General features: G+C 44.3%; 1 protein-coding gene across 1 annotated transcript in view; it reads left to right on the plus strand.

Annotated features, from left to right (window-relative positions):
* The first annotated feature begins 538 nt into the window (after window positions 1–538).
* PPIL2 (peptidylprolyl isomerase like 2) overlaps window positions 539–18,878 on the plus strand; it is a 153,703-nt gene continuing 135,363 nt past the window's right edge. The window contains exons 1-5 of the mRNA XM_034791061.1: window positions 539–742; window positions 2,578–2,627; window positions 5,010–5,055; window positions 6,003–6,065; window positions 7,061–7,112. Of these exons, the coding sequence (XP_034646952.1) occupies window positions 711–742; window positions 2,578–2,627; window positions 5,010–5,055; window positions 6,003–6,065; window positions 7,061–7,112 (243 nt within the window). The 5' untranslated portion in view covers window positions 539–710. The remainder of the gene's footprint in view (window positions 743–2,577; window positions 2,628–5,009; window positions 5,056–6,002; window positions 6,066–7,060; window positions 7,113–18,878) is intronic.

Here is an 18,878-nt window from a genome sequence, read left to right on the forward strand (position 1 = left end):
GGGTTTGCTTTCTGTTAACACATCCATTTTTCTTTCCTGGGTGTTAGGCTGTCCTTGTTTCGTTATTACAGTTACTTTAGCGAGCTCGCTCTACCTTTCATAACAGCAACGCTTTAACAGTTGTTATATGAATGGGATCGACAGCTGGACACAAGAGGTTTGCTGTTTTCTAGAAATAGCCCCCCGCCCCCTTCTTTCACTCCATTCCCCAGCGGTTTGGAAACTACACCGGGCTCTTTTCTCTCCTCGATTACGGTCTGTCTCGCGGCGCAGGGCTGCCTCTGCGGCCTGAAGGAGAAAGATTTCAGAACTAAGTCACAGCGGGCGATGCTCAGCTGGGAGCATCTGCACATCCTGGCTCCTAGCTCCGGTCCCTTGCGCGCTGCAGCCCAGGTGCCCCTTCCGCGAGTCCCAGCACCGCAGACTCACGCTGTGCCAGGACACAGACCCCGCCATAACAGCCCGGGGACGCCAGGGGAGGGGAGAGAAGGAGCGGCCGGAACGGTACCTGGGGCGCCCTGGTTCTCCGGGGGGCCAGTTCAGCGGCGCACGCCGATCTACCGGAAGTCGCTGTGCTGCTCGGGAGAGCCGGCTTGGCCCTGGAGGAGCCCGCCGGCCGGAGCTAGGTGGTCCGCCCCAGTTTGGGGTCCCCCCCCTCCCGTTGGTAGGGGGCGCGTCTCCTGTGCCGGGGAAGAGTTGGAGCCGCCGCCATGGGGAAGCGGCAGCACCAGAAGGATAAGATGTGAGAGAGTGTGTGGGGGGGGAGACTGTCCTGGCGGGGCTCGGCCCGCGGGCCCTCTGCCATGGCCGCCCCCGTGGAAGCCGCTCGGGGAGGGTGGCCGGGCCTGGTTTCCCCAACCGCCCCGCCCAGGCTGCGGCACCCCGGCGCTTCCCGCCCTGCGTTACAGGCGCTGGGTGTCCGAGCCGCCGCCCCTCGGCCCGGGAGAGCCTAAAGCCCTTCGCAAAGCCTGTGCGTGCAGCGCTGCCCGACTGCAGCTGCCTCTGGGGCAGCCCGATAGGCCGCGGGCGGGTCCTCTGAGCCAGTGGCCGGCAGAGCCGACCCCTTCCCTTCCCACATAGGTGCTGCGTGGGTGGAGCAGGCAGGGCCAAGGTCTAGGCCAGTGGTTCTCAAACGTTTGTACTGGTGACCCCTTTCACACACCAAGTGTGACCCCCCCCCTTCTACATTAACATTTCTATATATTTAACACCATTATAAATGCTGGAGGCAAACCGGGGTTTGCGTTGGTGGCTGACAGCTCACAAACCCCCATGTAATAACCTTGCAACCCTCTGAGGGGTCCCGATCCCAGTTTGAGAACCCCTGGTCTAGGCACAATCCAGTGAATGAGGGTGGCTCAGTGAAATAATCTTCAGGTTTAAAAGACACTCAGGCTTTGTCGATACTGGCAAGCGAAAATCAAAACTTTTGTCGTTCAGAGGTGTTTAAAATAACACACACTCTCCCCCAAAACACTGCTCGTTGTGGGTGGAAGTTTTTTGTCTGCAGGAGAGCTCTCTCCTGCAGACAAATAGTGGCTACACTGCATGCCTTTTAGTGGCACGGCTGTAGCGGCACTGTGTTGTCTCTAAGGGCTTGGCTACACTCGGGACTTCACGGTGCTGTGAAGCGCGAGTGTAGTCGCGCCACCAGCGCTGCGAGAGAGCTCTCACAGCGCTGTATGTACTCCACCTCTCCGAGGGGATTAGCTTGCAGCGCTGCAGGCATCGATTACACTGGCGCTTTACAGCGCTGTACTCGCTGCGCTCAGGGGTGTGTTTTTTCACACCCCTGAGCGCAGCAAGTTGCAGCGCTATACAACGCCGGTGTAGCCAAAGCCTAAAAGTTGTGTAGTATAGACATAGCCTTAGAGCTTGTCTACATAGGGACATCTGGGAAAGTTAATACGAATTAACTAAGACGTTACACCACTTAAATCTGCATGTAAACAGAACACCCTCATTTAGTCAGAATTAGAGTGGCTTTAATTTGGATTACTGGCCTTTACTCTCCCAGGTTCAGAAGCGGCTAGATAGGATCAAGAGCTTGTCTGCTTTACAAATACTGTGTGCAAGCTCACAGCTTGGGCATGGGTTGGGATATCTGTATTACACAATTTAAAAAAAAATGTTTGGCTGGGAAAATACGAAACAACAGCTGTATTAGGGAGTTGTGGGTCAGCCTTGGTACTTTAGCTCCCAGGCTTAAAGCACAGTTACCTGATGTGATTGTGGAATTATGCTTTCCCATCCATGGTGACAATAAAATAAAATTGCATTATAACATGGATGTCACTACCTCCGGCAGGATATGGTGACAGCACACTATTGTTTTCTTATCATTGTGGTATTGCCCAAAGGCCTTGTTCTGGATATTAGGAAGGCCAAGATGTGACACCTAATATCAGAGTTGGTTAATATTGGGTGAAGGTGTGAAAAAGTCAGGTAACTAAGAATGTTTAACATCTCTTATTAATAGAACTCTTTAAGTTTGAAAAGTCATCAATTTCTGCTAAATATAGTTAGTGTTGTAGTGCGATGTTTTAAGCATTAACACTTCCCCCCTTTACTCTTTAGGTACATAACATGTGCAGAATACACACACTTTTATGGAGGAAAGAAATCAGGTAAACAGTTTAAAGTTGCTGTGTTTTCTTTCTATATTAATTCTTGTGACTGTTTCTATATTTTATGTGTATGTTCATACTTCAGTGCTAATGTCTCCTTCCCCTTACTTCCTTATTCTGCTCTCATCGAAGTTGTGAATGACCTTCCCTTGGCTAAGTCTCAAGGTCTGCTTGCCATGCTCCCCACCTTCTCCTTTCTGCTGCCTTTGATCTTGTTGGCTGCTCTCTCCTTCATCATGTCCTATCTTCCTTGGTTGTATCCTCTCTTGGATCTTGCTCTTCCTTTCCAACCATCCATTCAGTGACTCTTTTTCTCTGCTTACCCTCTTCTTTTGTTGGAATCTTTCAAGGTGCCATTCTAGCCCTCTTTTCTTCTCCCTCTACGTCCTGTCCTCTGGTTACCCCATGTGCTTATTGTACATGAATTTACTTATCATTTCTACATCAATGACTTTCAGATATCCTTCTCCACTCTGGGCTTGTATCCTTTTCCTCAGTTTGCACTTCCCTCTGGTGTTGTGAAGTACCATCCTGGATAGTTCGCTGCCATCTCAATCTCAGCATCACCACATCGGAGTTCCTCCCAAACCCAGTCCAGTTCCTGCCTTCTCAGTTGGGGTTAGCAACTCCACCATCCTTGTAGTCGCATTGGGGTCCTGGTACCTGTAGCCTGGGTGTTATATTTGACTCCACCCTCTTTCTTCCCTCACAGTCAGGCTTCGGCCAAATGCTGTCACCTTTTCTTCCACAAAATTTGAAAATCTCACCTGTTTCTCTCCTATAACTAAATCACTTGTCCACAACCTAAGCATCTTCCACCTACAGTTGTCATCTCCTTTCAGGTCTCTAATGCTAACCTTGTCCACAAATCCAAAATGCTGTTGTTTCAACCATGTCATCCCCAGCTTCTCCTTTGAGTGTCTTTAGTAGTATCACATTATATTGTCCATCAAACCTAAACTCCCTGTCTTTGCCTTCACGGCCATGCGTCACATCTCTTACCTGGTCTCACCCATTCTTTCCTCTACCCTTTCCAAGCGTCAAAGCTTCTGATGTCAGTATAGACCTAATTTGTTTCTTTTTCCCATAGGCTTCGCCACCCATTCTTTCAGATGGCCCTTCATGCTCAGAGTGCCCTCCCCAAGGTTATTTACAGTAAATCCTCGCTTAACGTTGTAGTTATGTTCCTGAAAAATGCAACTTTAAGCGAAACGATGTTAAGCAAATCCAATTTCCCCGTAAGAATTAATGTAAATGGGGGTGGGGGGTTAGATTCAAGGGTTAACACGTTAATGTAGCCTCACACTCTATAAGGCAGCAGGAATGGAGGGAGGGGAGACAGCATGGCAGACCGAGATGCACGCTGTGTGTGTGTGTGTGTGTGAGAGAGAGTGAGTGATGCGCATTTCCCCTTTAAGTACACTAATCCCACTCTCAGTACACTGCCTTTTTAAATAGTTCAGCAAGTTGACTCTCCGTAGGAGCCCTGTCCTGTCCCTGTCCCTGCTCTATGGATGGGGTAAGTGGGGGGGGGGGCAGGGAGGAGGGGGACACCCTGACATTAGTCGTCCCCCTCCCCCCTCGCACAGCAAACAGGAGGCTCCCAGGAGCAGCTCCAAGGCAGAGGGCAGGAGCAGCACATGGCAGTCGGGGGAGGGACAACTGAACTGCTGGCAATTGATAGCCTGCTGGGTGGCTGCTGCACGGGGAACTTAGGGGGGCTGCTGGTCTACCCTGGTTCCAAGCCCCCTCCCCCCCGCAGCTAGCTGCAACGGGCGGCTCTTCCTGCAAGCAGTGGACAAAGCAGGTGGCTGCCAAACAATGTTTTAAGGGAGCATTGCGCAACTGTAAACGAGCAACGAAACAACTTAACCGGGACGACTTTAAGTGAGGAGTTACTGTACACGGTACATTTGACAGCTCTTTGTATATTGTCAGTTTCACTTTTCCCCTTTATAGTTGGTTAAATTCCTTTGTTGTCAGTGTGGGTTTTAAAAACAGAGAAGGAAGCGATTTGAAGGGGAAAAAAAAAAAAGGATAATGTGGTTCTAAAACCACAAAAATTGGGGGAGAGGGGGAAACGGGCCAAGGAGTATCTCAACTACTTTAAAAGCTTGCCTTTTTCTAACTCTTCCAGTTTCATTTGTGCAGCAGACTTGAGGTTTGCTCTGCATTGGTTTGTGAAGTTTTGATTTTTGTTACTGTTTCACAAGATTTAGACTATTTGTCTTTATCAGGAGCAAATTACTACTTGACATATCAAAAACAGTAATTTCCAAATATATATCATGTAGGATTAATCATAAGTATCAGAAGCACCTTTTATTGCCCAAAATACTTTGGATTTATGAAAGTTATTTTGCTTTTTGTTTTTGTAAACAGATATTCCACAGGCAAATTTTAGACGTTTATCTTTTGATCACTGCAGGTAAGATTTAAAAAAAAAACTTTTTTGTCTTGAGTCCTTAACCAAATCATGTTTCCTGTAGTGGTAGATAGAGCAGACAGACATCAGGGAAAGTAACTATCATTCCTTAATGTGACACCAACAAAATTTCAGCAAGGATTGAAATTTATGTTTTGACTCCATGAAGCCCAGTGTCTGAGAGGTTGTATGTAATAACTGTAAAGTTCAAAAGGAATATATAAACTGTAAAATTTGCAAAGAATTAACATGCAAAGTTCAAATAAGTTCATACTTATAAAATTCTAGACTTGATGCTCAAATTGTTCCCCTTCACTGTGTTTTATATCCTTGATCTGTCCTGCATCATTTAGAGCCAATGATTAAGTTGCAAGGACCTTTCACATCTTAGTTTTTTGTGCTTAGAATTTACTTCTTGCTGATGAAACACAGATGCTAGAACAGGGGTAGGCAACCTGTGGCACGTGTGCCGAAGGCGGCACACAAGCTGATTTTCAGTGGCACTCACACTGCCCGGGTCCTGGCCAGCGGTCTGGGGGGCTCTGCATTTTAATTTAATTTTAAATGAAGCTTCTTAAACATTTTTAAAACCTTATTTACTTTACATACAACAATCGTTTAGCTATATATTATAGACTTATAGAAAGAGACCTTCTAAAAACGTTAAAATGTATGAGTGGCACGCGAAACCTTAAATTAGAGTGACTAAAAATAAGACTCAGCACACCACTTCTGAAAGGTTGCCGATCCCTGTGCTAGAATGAAAGAAATCAAGATGCAGTATCAGTAAATTCCACATAGTCAGATGTAAGTTGAAAGGCTCACTTTATGTTCACTGATGTAGACCTGGGTTTAGGGCTCAAATAGAAGCTAATGATATTTGCTAGTTTAATATTGACTTTCCAAGTGACTTTTTGATAAATCTGAAATAAATGTGTACTTTTTCCTAGTTTATCTCTGCAACCATTCGAATATCCAGTTTGCACACCAGATGGAACAGTCTTTGATTTGCTGTAAGTCATTCACTTCCAATTTTATTTTGTTTGTTTTAGTTTTTTGCATAGGCTAAGTGACTTGCTCGAGGTCGTGATTGGAATCTGTGTCAGAACTGGGATGAGAACTCATGCGTTCCTCTCTCTCCCTCTGGTGCTTAGATTTCTCGTCCAAGCCTGTTTCGCTTCTCAAATGGTTCTGTTTCTCAAAATCATAGCTATATGTAGAAGGCTACAGCTGTTGCTGTAAATGCACAGTGTTTCTGTGCTGGAGCAGCGTGCTTTTAACTATGCCTCTTGGCACAGGCTATTGCATGATGCTCCATAGCCTTTTGTGTTCCTACCAGTTTGATAGCATGGTAGGGAACCTTAGGTGTGGAGGGACTCAGAGATTTATAATACATGAAAAATTCATCATGCAGCAGCACTTGGGGGTAACTTTGCCTACTATGTGCATTGGGAGGAGGAGTCCTATAAACACTAAAAATGCCTTAGTTTCCCTCTCAGCTCACTTAGAGGTTTTGGGGACTATTCGGTCATTGGATTTCATTTCTTCTTCTGTGGAGATGCACTCACCACTGTTAAACTGCAGCAGGCAATCAGCAAAAGCCAAGACCTGCAGATTAAAAAATGCTTTTGTCTTTCATTTTTAAAAGTCAGAAGGGGACATGGTTTGTTTTGTTTATCTAATGAGATGAGCCATCCATAAATACTGTGGGGGAAAATTCTGCTGCGGAGTGTGCATCAGCTTTACCCACTCATCTAGGGCAAATAACATTTTTGTAGGGTATGTAAAATATCAGTTTGTCATGGGAGGGAGTTGGTGTGCTCCTAACCTTTTGCAAAGCTGCAGTACAGTATCAATGATAAAAGGTCACTTGGTGCTACTTGCCTCTTTCAAATACGTCTGTAGTTGGGCTTTCATAACCAGTTAAAGATGATAAAACAGGTCTTTACAGTGAATGTGGGTTCCTAATTCTGTGTATGACTTCCTGTCTTATCTCCTCTCTTTTCAGGAGTATTGTTCCTTGGATAAAGAAGTATGGGACCAATCCAATCACAGGGGAGGTAGGTAGTAATGGTTTTATTAATAAAATACATGTTGTTTTACTTGCTTATAGCTCTTACTTGATTTGTGAAGAGAGAAACTTTTGTCTCTTAGTTCCATAAATGGGTTCTGTGGGCTTTTAAATTGCTATTTATAGGGGCAATTGTTGAAACTAAAATATTTACCAGGACATGTTTGTTTTAACCAAAAAATGGGAAATCTTTTTGACTAAATGCTAATAACCACAACGCTCTCATGGTCCTAATTGCTTTCCCTGTGGAATGTAGTCTGTGCCTGATCCATGCTTGGAGGGTAGGAAGGACGAAGCAAGCCTGAAAAATTTGTAGTGGCGGAGGCTGACAATGGGATGTTTAGGTTTCCCTGGAACTTGAACCCTGGGGCTGAATCTTGCTTGTTTTATTCCTGCATTGCACCTAGAAATTTCAGTGAGACTGTGTGCATGAGTAAACTGACCTTATTTCCACCACCATTGATGCCCTCAAGCCTGATTAGTCAGAGCAATAATTAGGGTTCCAAGAAAAGGCTCTGATTGGATTAGAAGGTCTGCTTGTAAGAGGGAAGCAGAACAGAACTTTGGTTAATGGCTCTTTTCAGTCAAAAATGAGTGATCTTAACCTGTGCTAATAACTCCAGAGGTTTTGCTGCTCATAATGCTGTTAGATGATGTTTTAAAAAGGATATTGTTACGATATCTTCTGTAAATTTCAAATCCTTTCTTCTATCTCACTGTTTATAATAACCCTAGGGAAGATTAAATCTTAAAACTGCGTTCTGCTTTGTTATTCTTCCCTTCATTCTAAACGTATGCTAGTTTGTTGTAGGATTGCGTATGAATGGTTAGTTTGTACAGCACTTTGAACACATGAAGCACCATATAAGTGTGAAGCATTATTGTCAGTGTTATGCTGCTGCCATTGATTTCTTTTGCTGCTCGTTTTAAAAAACAACAACATTGAAGTATTTATTTTGGGGGATAAAAGACAAATAGTTAAAGACTTTGCAAACAGATACAAGCAAAACAAAAACAGATCAGATTTCAGGCCTACTGATCACAACTGTTCCTTTAATTATGGTCTGTGTCGGAGTCTTTCCTTGCAATATGCTCTCTAGAGTAATTGCAGTTTCTTCTTTGAGCACAAGGTGGCAGTCATTACACAGAATTGTCACTAGACTGCTTTGATTTCAGTGTGTGCTGTGGGAAGAAATTGCTTTTTGAAACGTCTCCTGTATCCTCTTTGATTACAGACTTCCCCAGCAGGCAGATGAGAGGAGATGCTTAAGTTGGATACAACATTCCAAACTCTAAACATGAGCAGGCTCTTTTAGAGCAAATATTCTCTTCAGTGTTATGCAGCTGGTAGCAAACCTGCAAGGGTGTTAGTGTGTTGGGGAAATTATCAAAGCTCTTCTTTTGGTGGGTAGGGAAAGGGGGAATGATGGCCTTTTTATCCACTCTGCCCAGCCTGCAAGCACTTACTACTCCACGGATCAGCTAAAGGCTTTTGGAACCTTGTTCAAAGCCGGATAGATCTATTGTTCCCAGATAGTCAGATTACCTTTAAGACACCTATTTTTTTTAAAAACCATGCAGAGCATTGTGTTTAAAAGTGCTTTGTGCAAACACAAAAAGAGGGAGTAATCGTGCTAGTAGTCTCTCTTGTGTATGGCAGTATAGACTCAGAGAAGCCCCTTTTCTTTTGACGTGTGGTGTGCAAGCCAGATGCAGAGCAGTTTCCCTCCCTTTCAGTAGAACATGAAGTGGTCCTGTAGCAAGGTTGTTCCATCTTAACTACGTTAATTCAGTAAGCCCTGTTCCATGGTGCACCATTGCCACTGGCCATAATGAACATGGTGTTCTGACATGCTGACTCTTGTCTCAGGAACAGGCCTGTGTTATAATTTCAGCTGATGGAGACTGTACTTTAAAGAACTAGCGAGGCCAGTGCAAAACGCTCCTGGTGATCTCTGAGAGCACTCAGCCTGTCTGTGAGCCATGACGCAGGTTTCCAGACTTCTGAGGCTCAGCTATGCCAACCTGACGGGCCTCCTACCTCTCCTCAATAGTAATCCCCTTCCTCCCATAATCCCTCTCTTTGGAGAACCCAACCTCGGAAGGTTGGCGGGGAAGAGAGAAATCCCATCTAGAGGGCTGTATTCTCTGAAGGAAGAAGTTACATACATTGTTGCAGAAAAAAATGAAGACACTCCTGTTGCCTTATTGCTGAATCCATAGACAGGAGAGAGAAAGAAATGTCATTCTTTGTCATTACACCTGAGCCCAGCCTAGGATCAATGGGGTGAAGATTGGGACTGAAGAGAATTGGGAGACGTTGAGTTTGGGTTTCCTGGAAGGGCATCTCCTGCACTATGTGGAGGTGGATAGTTTTGGGAGGTAGGAGGAGGAAACCTGTGCTGGGGAGAGGCTGGGTGGGGAAAGGATTTAAAGCCTTGAGTTTGTGCAGCCAGATAATAATTTTAGTGCCGTTTTCTTAATCCATCATTGTGTTGCTATGTTCTGTTCCTCATACTATTTGCTTGGAGCTGAAGGCAGAAAGAAATTTTTCTGTGATGAGTTGGTGATTTATGCAGATATTTGCGTCTCCAGGCTTATTTAAAGAAATAAATTAGGCAAGGTTAACTGCAACAGTAGTTTCATAATCCGGACAACAAAGTTACCTTGTGTGGACTTGCTGGAAGAAAATCTGGTCCAATGAGAAGGTGGTGACATGGCTGTGAATAAATCATTTTCCCTTTTTCTGTAGTGAAGTTTAAAAACAGTGCTGGAATCTTGTGTAGTTTACCCTCAAGTTGTTATGGCTCACTACTAGCTAGGCATTTTAGAGGTGCTGGACAGCCACTTTTCATAGTGTTAACTATAGGCACTAACTTTTATCTAGCTATCAAACTCTTAGGTACTTATATGACCCCTCTCATCAATGTAATATCTGAGCGCCTCACAGTCTTGATTGTATTTATCCCCACCGCAGCACTGTAAGGCAAGGTAGCGCAGGGCTGCTATTCCCATTTTACACATGGGGTACTGAGGCAGAGAGAGATTAAATGACTTTCCCAAAGTCATGCAGGGAATATGTGGGGATTAGGGAATTGAACCCGGATCTCCCAAGTCCCAGGCCAGCATACCAACCGCTTCCTTCCTCTTCTGAAGGAACTTACAAATATGCCATAGTTGTTTTTTTTTTTTTTTTTTTTTTTTTTTGGTTTAAAAAAGCTTTTTTTTTTTTCCCCCCCCCCCCCCCCCCCTCTGCTGCCTCATCCTTTAATTCCTCCTTGTTTTTGAACATCCCTGGGAGGTACAGTGTGGATGCCAATGTCCACACAGAAGAAACAAATCTGTATTGACCTTTCTGACTTCCTCTTTGATTGTCCATGAGCTGCTCCAAAGGGTAATCTCATAATTCCTTACTTGGTGTGTTGTGATCTAAAACACTGATGTTACTATGGTTATAATTTCGGAACCAGACTCGGCATCTCCTGCAGCTGAGCCACAACGTGTTGGGTGTTTCTGGCTGTCTTGCCTCCTTGCCGGGACGCTTCCCCAAGCAATGTCTCTGAAGTTCCATCCAACACAGAGTAAGTAGAAAAGCGATAGTAATCTCATTCCTTGTACTGAGATCAGCACTTTGACATCTTGGGCTCACAAAGAGTTGTGTGCTTGACAGGATGTTTTACGTAACTGGCATATGACAGCACTGCCCAGCGTGCCCACACAAGTCAGCCAGCTGGGATCAGATGTACCTGTTTCTAAGGAATGAAGTTGTTGAGATTATATCTGGTCTGATGAAATGTCAGATCTGAACAGATAATCGAGCTGGATTCAGCTAGAAATGTGTATATTGTGGCAAAGGCGTTTCAAGGGAGACAGTTCTGAGTTGAGGAATATCTTAAAAATGGGATGAATTCATTTAACACAATTAAGTAGTGCAAAGAAGAAAAACGGGGGAGCTTTTCCAATATTAATCTCTGTTCCACTCCAGTTCACTGATATTCTGCCTTTTGTGAGGAGAGTGCACTGCTGTGACTTGGGAGTTGGGTTCCTGCATCTCTACTAGAGACTTGCTCTGTGACCTTGGGCAAGTCACATGCCTCCCCCATCTCTCAAGTTTCTGAGATCTCTGTGCTTCATTATCTCCACTTTAATTATGGGAAAACTAATACTTACCAATGCGGGGGTGTTGTAAGTCTTAGCACACTTCACAGAAATGAATTAAGAAGTGATCTGCTAGGGCACAGTAAAGCATCTAATTTCTTTTTAAACAATGGAAATGTTTTAATCTCGATCTGTTTCCTAGGGCTGATCTAAGCACAATTTTTTTTGGTACTCCTTTATCTATCTGCTTCTAAACCAGGGGTTCTCAAACTGGGGGTCGGGACCCCTCAGGGGGTTGCAAGGTTATTACATGGGGGGTCACGAGCTGTCAACCTCCACCCCAAATTCCGCTTTGCCTCCAGCATTTATAAAGGTGTTTCTAATTTATAAGGGGGGGGGGTCGCACACAGAGGCTTGCTATGTGCAAGGCGTCACCAGTAAAAAATCACATGCATTAGTCACATGCATCCGACAAAGTGGGTATTCACCCACAAAAGCTCATGCTCCAATACGTCTGTTAGTCTATAAGGTGCCACAGGACTCTTTGCTGCTTTACCAGTAAAAAAGTTTGAGAACCACTGTTCTAAACCAATATAGATGCGTGAATACAAAAATTGCATGGAGACACCCCTTTGTCTGAGGAAGCCAAAATCCAAATGAAATCCACAGTTACTAAGGATGATTACAAAAGAATAGCACGGGCATGTAAAGACAAAATCAGAAAGGCCAAGGCACAAGGGACATTAAGGCAATAAGAAGAGGTTCTATAAATACATTAGGAGCAAGAGAAAGATGAAGGAAAGTGTAGGTCCTCTACTTTGTGGGGTAGGAGAGCTGCCAAAACAGAACAGGCTAAAGAATATTTAGATAACTTAGAAGTATTCAAGTCATCAGGGCCTGATGAGATGCACCATAAGGTACTTATTTAACTGGAGCAATCTTGGAACATTAGCAGTTATCTTTAAGAACTCATGGAGGATGAGTGATGTCCCAGGGGACTGGAAAAGGGCAAACATAATACCTATCAATAAAAAGGGGAACAAAGAGGACCCTGGGAATTATAGACCAGTCAGCCTAACTTTGACACCTGGAAAGAAACTGGAACAAATTATTAATCAGTTTGCAAGTACCTGGAGCATATTTGTGGACCCCTAAATAATTTCAAAAGGAGGTACAGACCCCATTGGAAATCTTAGACATAATTTGTGGATCCTCAGAGGTCCATGAACTACAGGTTGAAAACCACTGTTCTATGGGAATGACAGCCTTTCACGGATCCTTTAGACAATGTCTGTGGACCCCCAGGGGTCTGCAGACCACAGGTTGAAAACCACTGACTAGAGGATAATAGGGTTCTAAGTAATAACCAATGTGGATTTAAGAACAAATCATGCCAAACCAACCTAATTTCCTTCTTTGAGTGTGTCACTGGTCTAGTAGATGGGGGGGGGGGGGGAAAAAGGGGGGTAGCAGTGAACATAAGAACAGCCATACTGGGTCAGACCAAAGGTCCATCTAGCCCAGTATCCTGTCTTCCGACAGTGGCCAATGCCAGGTGCCCCAGAGGGAATGAACAGAACAGGTAATCATCAAGAGATCCATCCCCTGTTGCCCATTCCCAGCTTCTAGCAAACAGAGGCTAGGGACACCATCCCTGCCTATCCTGGCTAATAGCCATTGATGGACCTATCCTCAATGAATTTATCTAATTCTTTTTTTAACCCTGTTATAGTCTTGGCTTTCACAACATCCTCTGGCAAAGAGTTCCACAGGTTGACTCTGGGTTGTGTGAAGAAATATTTGCTTTTTTTTGTGTTAAGCCTGCTGCCTGTTAGGTGATCCCTTGTTCTTGCGTTATGAGAAGGAGTAAATAACACTTTATTTACTTTATCCACACCAATCATGATTTTATAGACTTCTATCATGTGCCCCCTTAGTCATCTCTTTTCCAAGCTGAAAAGTCCCAATCTTATTAATTTCTCCTCATAGGGAAGCTGTTCCATACCCCTAATCATTTTTGTTGCTTATTTCTGAACCTTTTTCAATTCCAATATATTTTTTTTTTTAGATGAGGCGACCACATCTGCACGCAGTATTCAAGATGTGGGTGTACCATGGGTTTATATAGCGGCAATATGATATTTTCTGTCTTATCTATCCCTTTCGTAATGATAATGGTGCTTCTGCACATTGACTGGATGTTTTCAGAGACTAATCCACAATGACTCCAGATTTCTCTCTTGAGTGGTAACAGCTAATTTAGACTCCATCATTTTATATGTATAGTTAGGATTATGTTTTTCCAATGTGCATTACTTTGCATTTATCAACATTGAATTTCATCCATTTAATTTTCCAGTCACCCAGTTTTGTGAGATCCCTTTGTAGCTCTTCGCAGTCTGCTTTGGACTTAACTATCTTGAGTAGTTTAGTATCATCTGTAAATTTTGCCACCTCACTGTTTACCCCTTTTTCCAGATTATTTATGAATATGTTGAATGGTACTGGTCCCAGTACAGACTCCGGGGGGACTATTTAGTTCTCTGCATTCTGAAAGTGTATATATCTTGATTATAGCAAGACTTTTGATACAGTCCCACATGACAGTCCCACATCATTGTGGGATGTATTAGCAGGAGTGTTGTAAGCAAGACACGAGAAGTAATTCTTCCATTCTACTCTGCGCTGATTAGGCCTCAACTGGAGTATTGTGCCCAGTTCTGGGCGGCACATTTCAGGAAAGATGGCTTGTTAAGATACAGGCAAGCACATTTGACGGTGAGTTAGCTGGCTGCGTTGTGCTCTGATCAGAGTGCCTATAGCCAAACTGTAACTCGACTTGCTAAAATGCAGCTAAAGATGTTAAACTGTGTAGGCATTAAGTCAGTGGTCCCCAAAATTTTCATGTTGTGCTGCCCTTCCCCCTTTCTGCAAACTCCAGGAGCCACGGTTGGGAGCAGGGCTGCGGCTCCCAGGGGATGCAGATGGGTAAGAGGGCTGAGGCTGGAGCCATGGCTGGGCCGGGCCGGGAGCCTGGAGGTGGGGCCAGAAACAGAGCTGCAGCCAGGTGTGGCGCCTGTAGGTGGGGCTGGAGCAGAGCGGGCCTGGCCTGGACCCTGTTGCAACCCTCAAATGTTCCTCTGCGGACCCCAGTTTGGGGACCATTGCATTAAGTGGAGTTTTAGTCGAGTTAAGCTAGTTTGATTTGAGCTAACTCAATTGAAATACCACCCTTGTTTCCCTACGTTAAACAAGTCCTGGTCCCTCAATTATTGCCCTGCTTCTTAAGAGCTCCATGAAGCAACACAAAGGATTCTGGGGTATACAACTAAAGAGGAACAGTTGCAGGAGTCCGAAGGTCAAGTCACTGGAGGGGAAAAGGGTGGTTGGCTGCGGGGTTGCCGAGGGGTAAAGGCTGAGAATCCCCCCAGCCTTGTAGGAAAATCCCCTTTCTCATTCAAAATAAACTGTCTGCCCGAAGTCTCATGTAGCTTAAAAGGATGAATGTTTTTAAGTCTCTCATTCTCTTGACCTTGAGAATATTTTACTTAAAATAAATAGGTGGGGTGAGGGATTGAAACGTCTCCAGTACATGGCTAATATTAATCTGAGAGACTCGGCATCAACAACAAAAAATCCTGGGCATAGGGGTTCTCTAGGAAGACAGGTTCCGGCTTCCTCCCACTGTGCCTGTCAGCTCTGCTCTCCTAAAAGTGTATCGAGAAGGTGACTGTGGTACACTTCAGTGCCCTGTCTCAGAAGAAGGGGGCTGCAGAGAGAGGGCAATTAATGCCTCCTCAATCATAACCCTGCTGGTGGGTCCAATTTTAAGTCTATGAGCCTTGACAATGTACCTTTTTAATCTCTTGTTTGAAAGAACTGCCGAACAACATGCACATAGTAATGTGATGCCTGGCCGAGCAGGTGGTGTGCAGTCTTGGGGCTGCACCTTGGGGGGCGCCTTGGCTTTGTTACATTCAGCACTTTAATTTATTTGAAACTTGTACCGTGGGCCTGAATGGGATAAAAATTGTTCCCAGCAGAACCATCTCTGTTCATTTCCTGGTGATAATCGATTGTTTTCAAAGCAGCATGGATTTCTGGGGAAACTAACACACAGGTTTCAAAGTACCTTTTAGCCTCTAATTAAAAAGTGTGAGTGTTGTAGCTGAATTAATTCATTTATATATTTTTAAAAACCCTCATTCATGTTTGCTTCTTACAGCGGCGGATTAGGCACTGGGTCAACGGGGCCTGTGCCTGGGGCGCCGGCCAACTGGGGAGCCCTGGAAAAATGGGCACCCCTGCACCCTGACCTGCTCCGCACAACTGGTGCTCATGCTAGGGAGCAGGGTCGGGGCGCGGGGGCTTGCCCCGCTCTGCCTGCCCACCCCGGTGCTCCAGCCAGGAAGGGGTTCAAGGCACGGGGGCTTGCCCCGCTCTGCCCGGCGCTCTAGCCAGTGAGTGGAGTCAAGGCGCGGAGGTTTGCTTCGCTCCACCTGCATGGTAGGTGGAGTGGGGTAAGCCCGCATGCCCTGACCCCATTTCTCTTGCAGGAGCGTGGGTGGGGGAGGGAGGGAGCGACGCACTGCAGGTGGAAGGGATGGGGAGGGGTCCCCACTTGCTCTGGCCCAGGGGCCTCACAAAACCCTAATCCGTCCCTGGCTTCTCAGGCCCTTTACAAATTAGATCTTTGCCCATTATCAAGGGCTTAATAGTTCTTCCAAATGCTAATGGGTATTGCGGTGTGTCTTGTTAGGCTATGTCTACGCTACAGACCTTACAGCGGCACAGCTGAGCCACTGTGCCACGTGTAAGGTTTCCTTTGTAGCTGCTCTGTGCTGGCGGAAGAGACCTCTCCTGTCGGCATAATTAAACCACCCCCAGCGAGCGGCGGTAGCATGTCTCCCGCTGATCTAGCACTGTCCACACCTGCACTGTTGTGAGTGAAACTTATGTCGGTCGTGGGTGGGTTTTTTTGTTTGTTTTTCCCCCCACATCCCTGACCGACAAAAGTAGACAAAGCCTTAGTTTTGGCGATGATGGAAACATATTTGGGGTTTTTTTTTTCTCAAGTAATTAAAATTCACTCCATCCCAGAGAAATTAACTGTTGCACTAAATGTGAGAGACTGGTTTGTCAGGTTAATGGAAGTGATATGAAAAAATTTGACTTCACTGTCTGCGGATGTATTCATTTCACGCTATAAAAATATTTTAAAACAATTCTTACTGCTTTAAAAAAAAACCACTTGTTTGGCTGTTGAAATAGGGGAAATCCTGCTGGAAAAAGATGCAAAAGTTAGGGCAAAGGTGAAACTTCCTTAAATATCTGTGTGTTTTAAAATCTGTTTATTTTGAGACGGAGAAAAAGAAATGGAAAGAATTGACAAGACCGAGTCAAGAAATTAGATCATAAATGATTTAGGCATTGACTCATATCATAGGGCTGGAATCTTGCCTTCTTGTTTTGCAGTATTATGGTAAAAGAAACCACATGGTGTAAAAACTGTGAGGAGGGTGTATTGATGTATTGAAGGAATGGCTGCCAGATCTTCTGCAAATTTGTGACAAAGTTTTTACAACTCACTAGAAGTTAGATTCCACATTTGCCTTTCAAATCAACATTGGACCAAATCTTTCAGAAATGGCCTATGGTAGATGAGCTGCATGGACCACATTCATATCTCTTTGAACTCGGTGTTGGACAATAAGACCAGGATAATAACCAAAATTAAAGGGACATTCAACCTTTTTTAATAGTTTGGATGGTACGGATGTCTTGGCTGAGTCTGTGAAGATGACAAGTACCTTTGCTGGTTAAATGAAAGATGATTTTGCTTTTTCATCTTAGTCTGTGTGAATGGTGTAATAACTTGCCGCAATTGACATTTTAATTACATTGCTCCGGATGTGTGTTCGGATAATAGGCAGCAACAGCCTTTAATTACCTTTAGGAAGAAAGTCTAGAACAGCTATTATAACTAATTTTGAGTCCATGGTAAAAGAAAAATTGTTGTTGTCCTGGAAGGTACTGAAATCCAACCAGTTCAGTCTTTGTGAGTGGTCTTAGGGTGCGTAATGGCTATGATTAAACAAGGATTTGGGGTTAAAGGAGATCCCTCTTTACTGAAGCTAGAGTAATACATTTGGTGGGAGTACGAGTAGTTTAGGAAGGTGAGATGCCTGAGCATTTAGAGCTCTTTAGGGCAGGCAGGGACAGTCTTTTTGTTGTGTGTAGTGTCTAGTACATTGGAATACTCCATTCCCTGACTGGACCTCCGGACGCTACTACAACACAGTAATCGTGTTCAAGGATTTTCAAGGCCTGCCAAGCAAGGCATGGAGCATTGTTAATTCTGTTTTCATGTGGCTTTCCAGTTTTTCTCCTTGGAGATTTTTCCTAAGTTGTTCTCATATCCATACAGAACACTCTCTTTCTATGAAGTCCAATAAGCATTGTCAACCTGTCAGTGTTAAAGGAAAATATTATCAGATGGAGAGCCTGTGGAACCTCTTGCACGTAGGCTATCTGCTCATTAGTTTTCTGTTTCTGCAGTGCCAAGATCCCCTAATCATTAGGGAATATAATCACATCCCCTAATCATTAGGGAATATAATCACACTGCTCAGATACTGTTCTTTAGCAAGATAAATTCAGAAGTGCTGCCCATTCCTCCCAGTATGGATCATTTTTTCTGCTCAAGACATGGAGCATAGGCTTGAAATCCAAATGATCAAACATGTCCCTTGACAGGATGTGGGAGAGCAGGAACTTCCACTGGCAATGGAATACTTTCTCCATGGATACCGGAAAATGGATGATCACTTCTCAGTAGTGTGGTAGCTTCAGGTTTCATCTGCCTGGAGCCCAGCCAAAGGGATAATCAGAAATTCAGGTCTCCTCTGGAGGATGCTTTTCAAGGATCCATGCTGATGAAGAGGATGGGGCATTTGTGGCCCTAGAATCCAAAGTGGATGGCTTTGTTTGTGACTTGTGCAACTTTCAATCGAGTCTTCAAATATTTTGCAGGTGTAAATGTCACACCAGGTGTACCTTTTTACTTTTTTGGTAAACTTGCCAAGGGGGGTCTTTGGAAACTTGGAGCAAAGTTGTTTCTTGGACTGTTTTAGTTCTAATAAAAGATTCAGTAACGAAAAATACACAGGTTCTCTGCGTGTAGAATAGCTTATTACAAAGTAGAGAACAGTTACCTTTCATGAGGAACCTGTGTTAGTGAAAGCTTCCCTAAAGAGACTTGGTTTAGGTATGATGTGGCCACATTGTGACTTTCACATACTTCAGAAAAAGGGAGAAAAGGAGAATGATCATAAGCATATCTATCTGTTCGGCTACATGATCTGTGTAGGATAGGAAAAAAGGTTCAAAATTATGTACTGGGACTGCTTAAAAATATTACCAGTGCCTGTTGGGACATGATTGCCAAACTGTCTGATTTCACTCAGTAACTCACCCTTTGGGTATTTCCAGAAGCGGAGACACTTTCGTAGATAAGAATAAGACAGGGAGAATGCCTTCTGATAACGCTGGTGACTGTATTCCTATGGCCTGTGTTTGCAGCAATGTTTCAGGAGAGAGTGAGGTTTTTTTTCCTGTACTGAACTGTGAATAGATCTCTCCAGATGTGTTTAGAATT

Source organism: Trachemys scripta, chromosome 15, assembly GCF_013100865.1.
Source record: "Trachemys scripta elegans isolate TJP31775 chromosome 15, CAS_Tse_1.0, whole genome shotgun sequence".
NCBI classification, from domain to species: Eukaryota; Metazoa; Chordata; order Testudines; family Emydidae; genus Trachemys; species Trachemys scripta.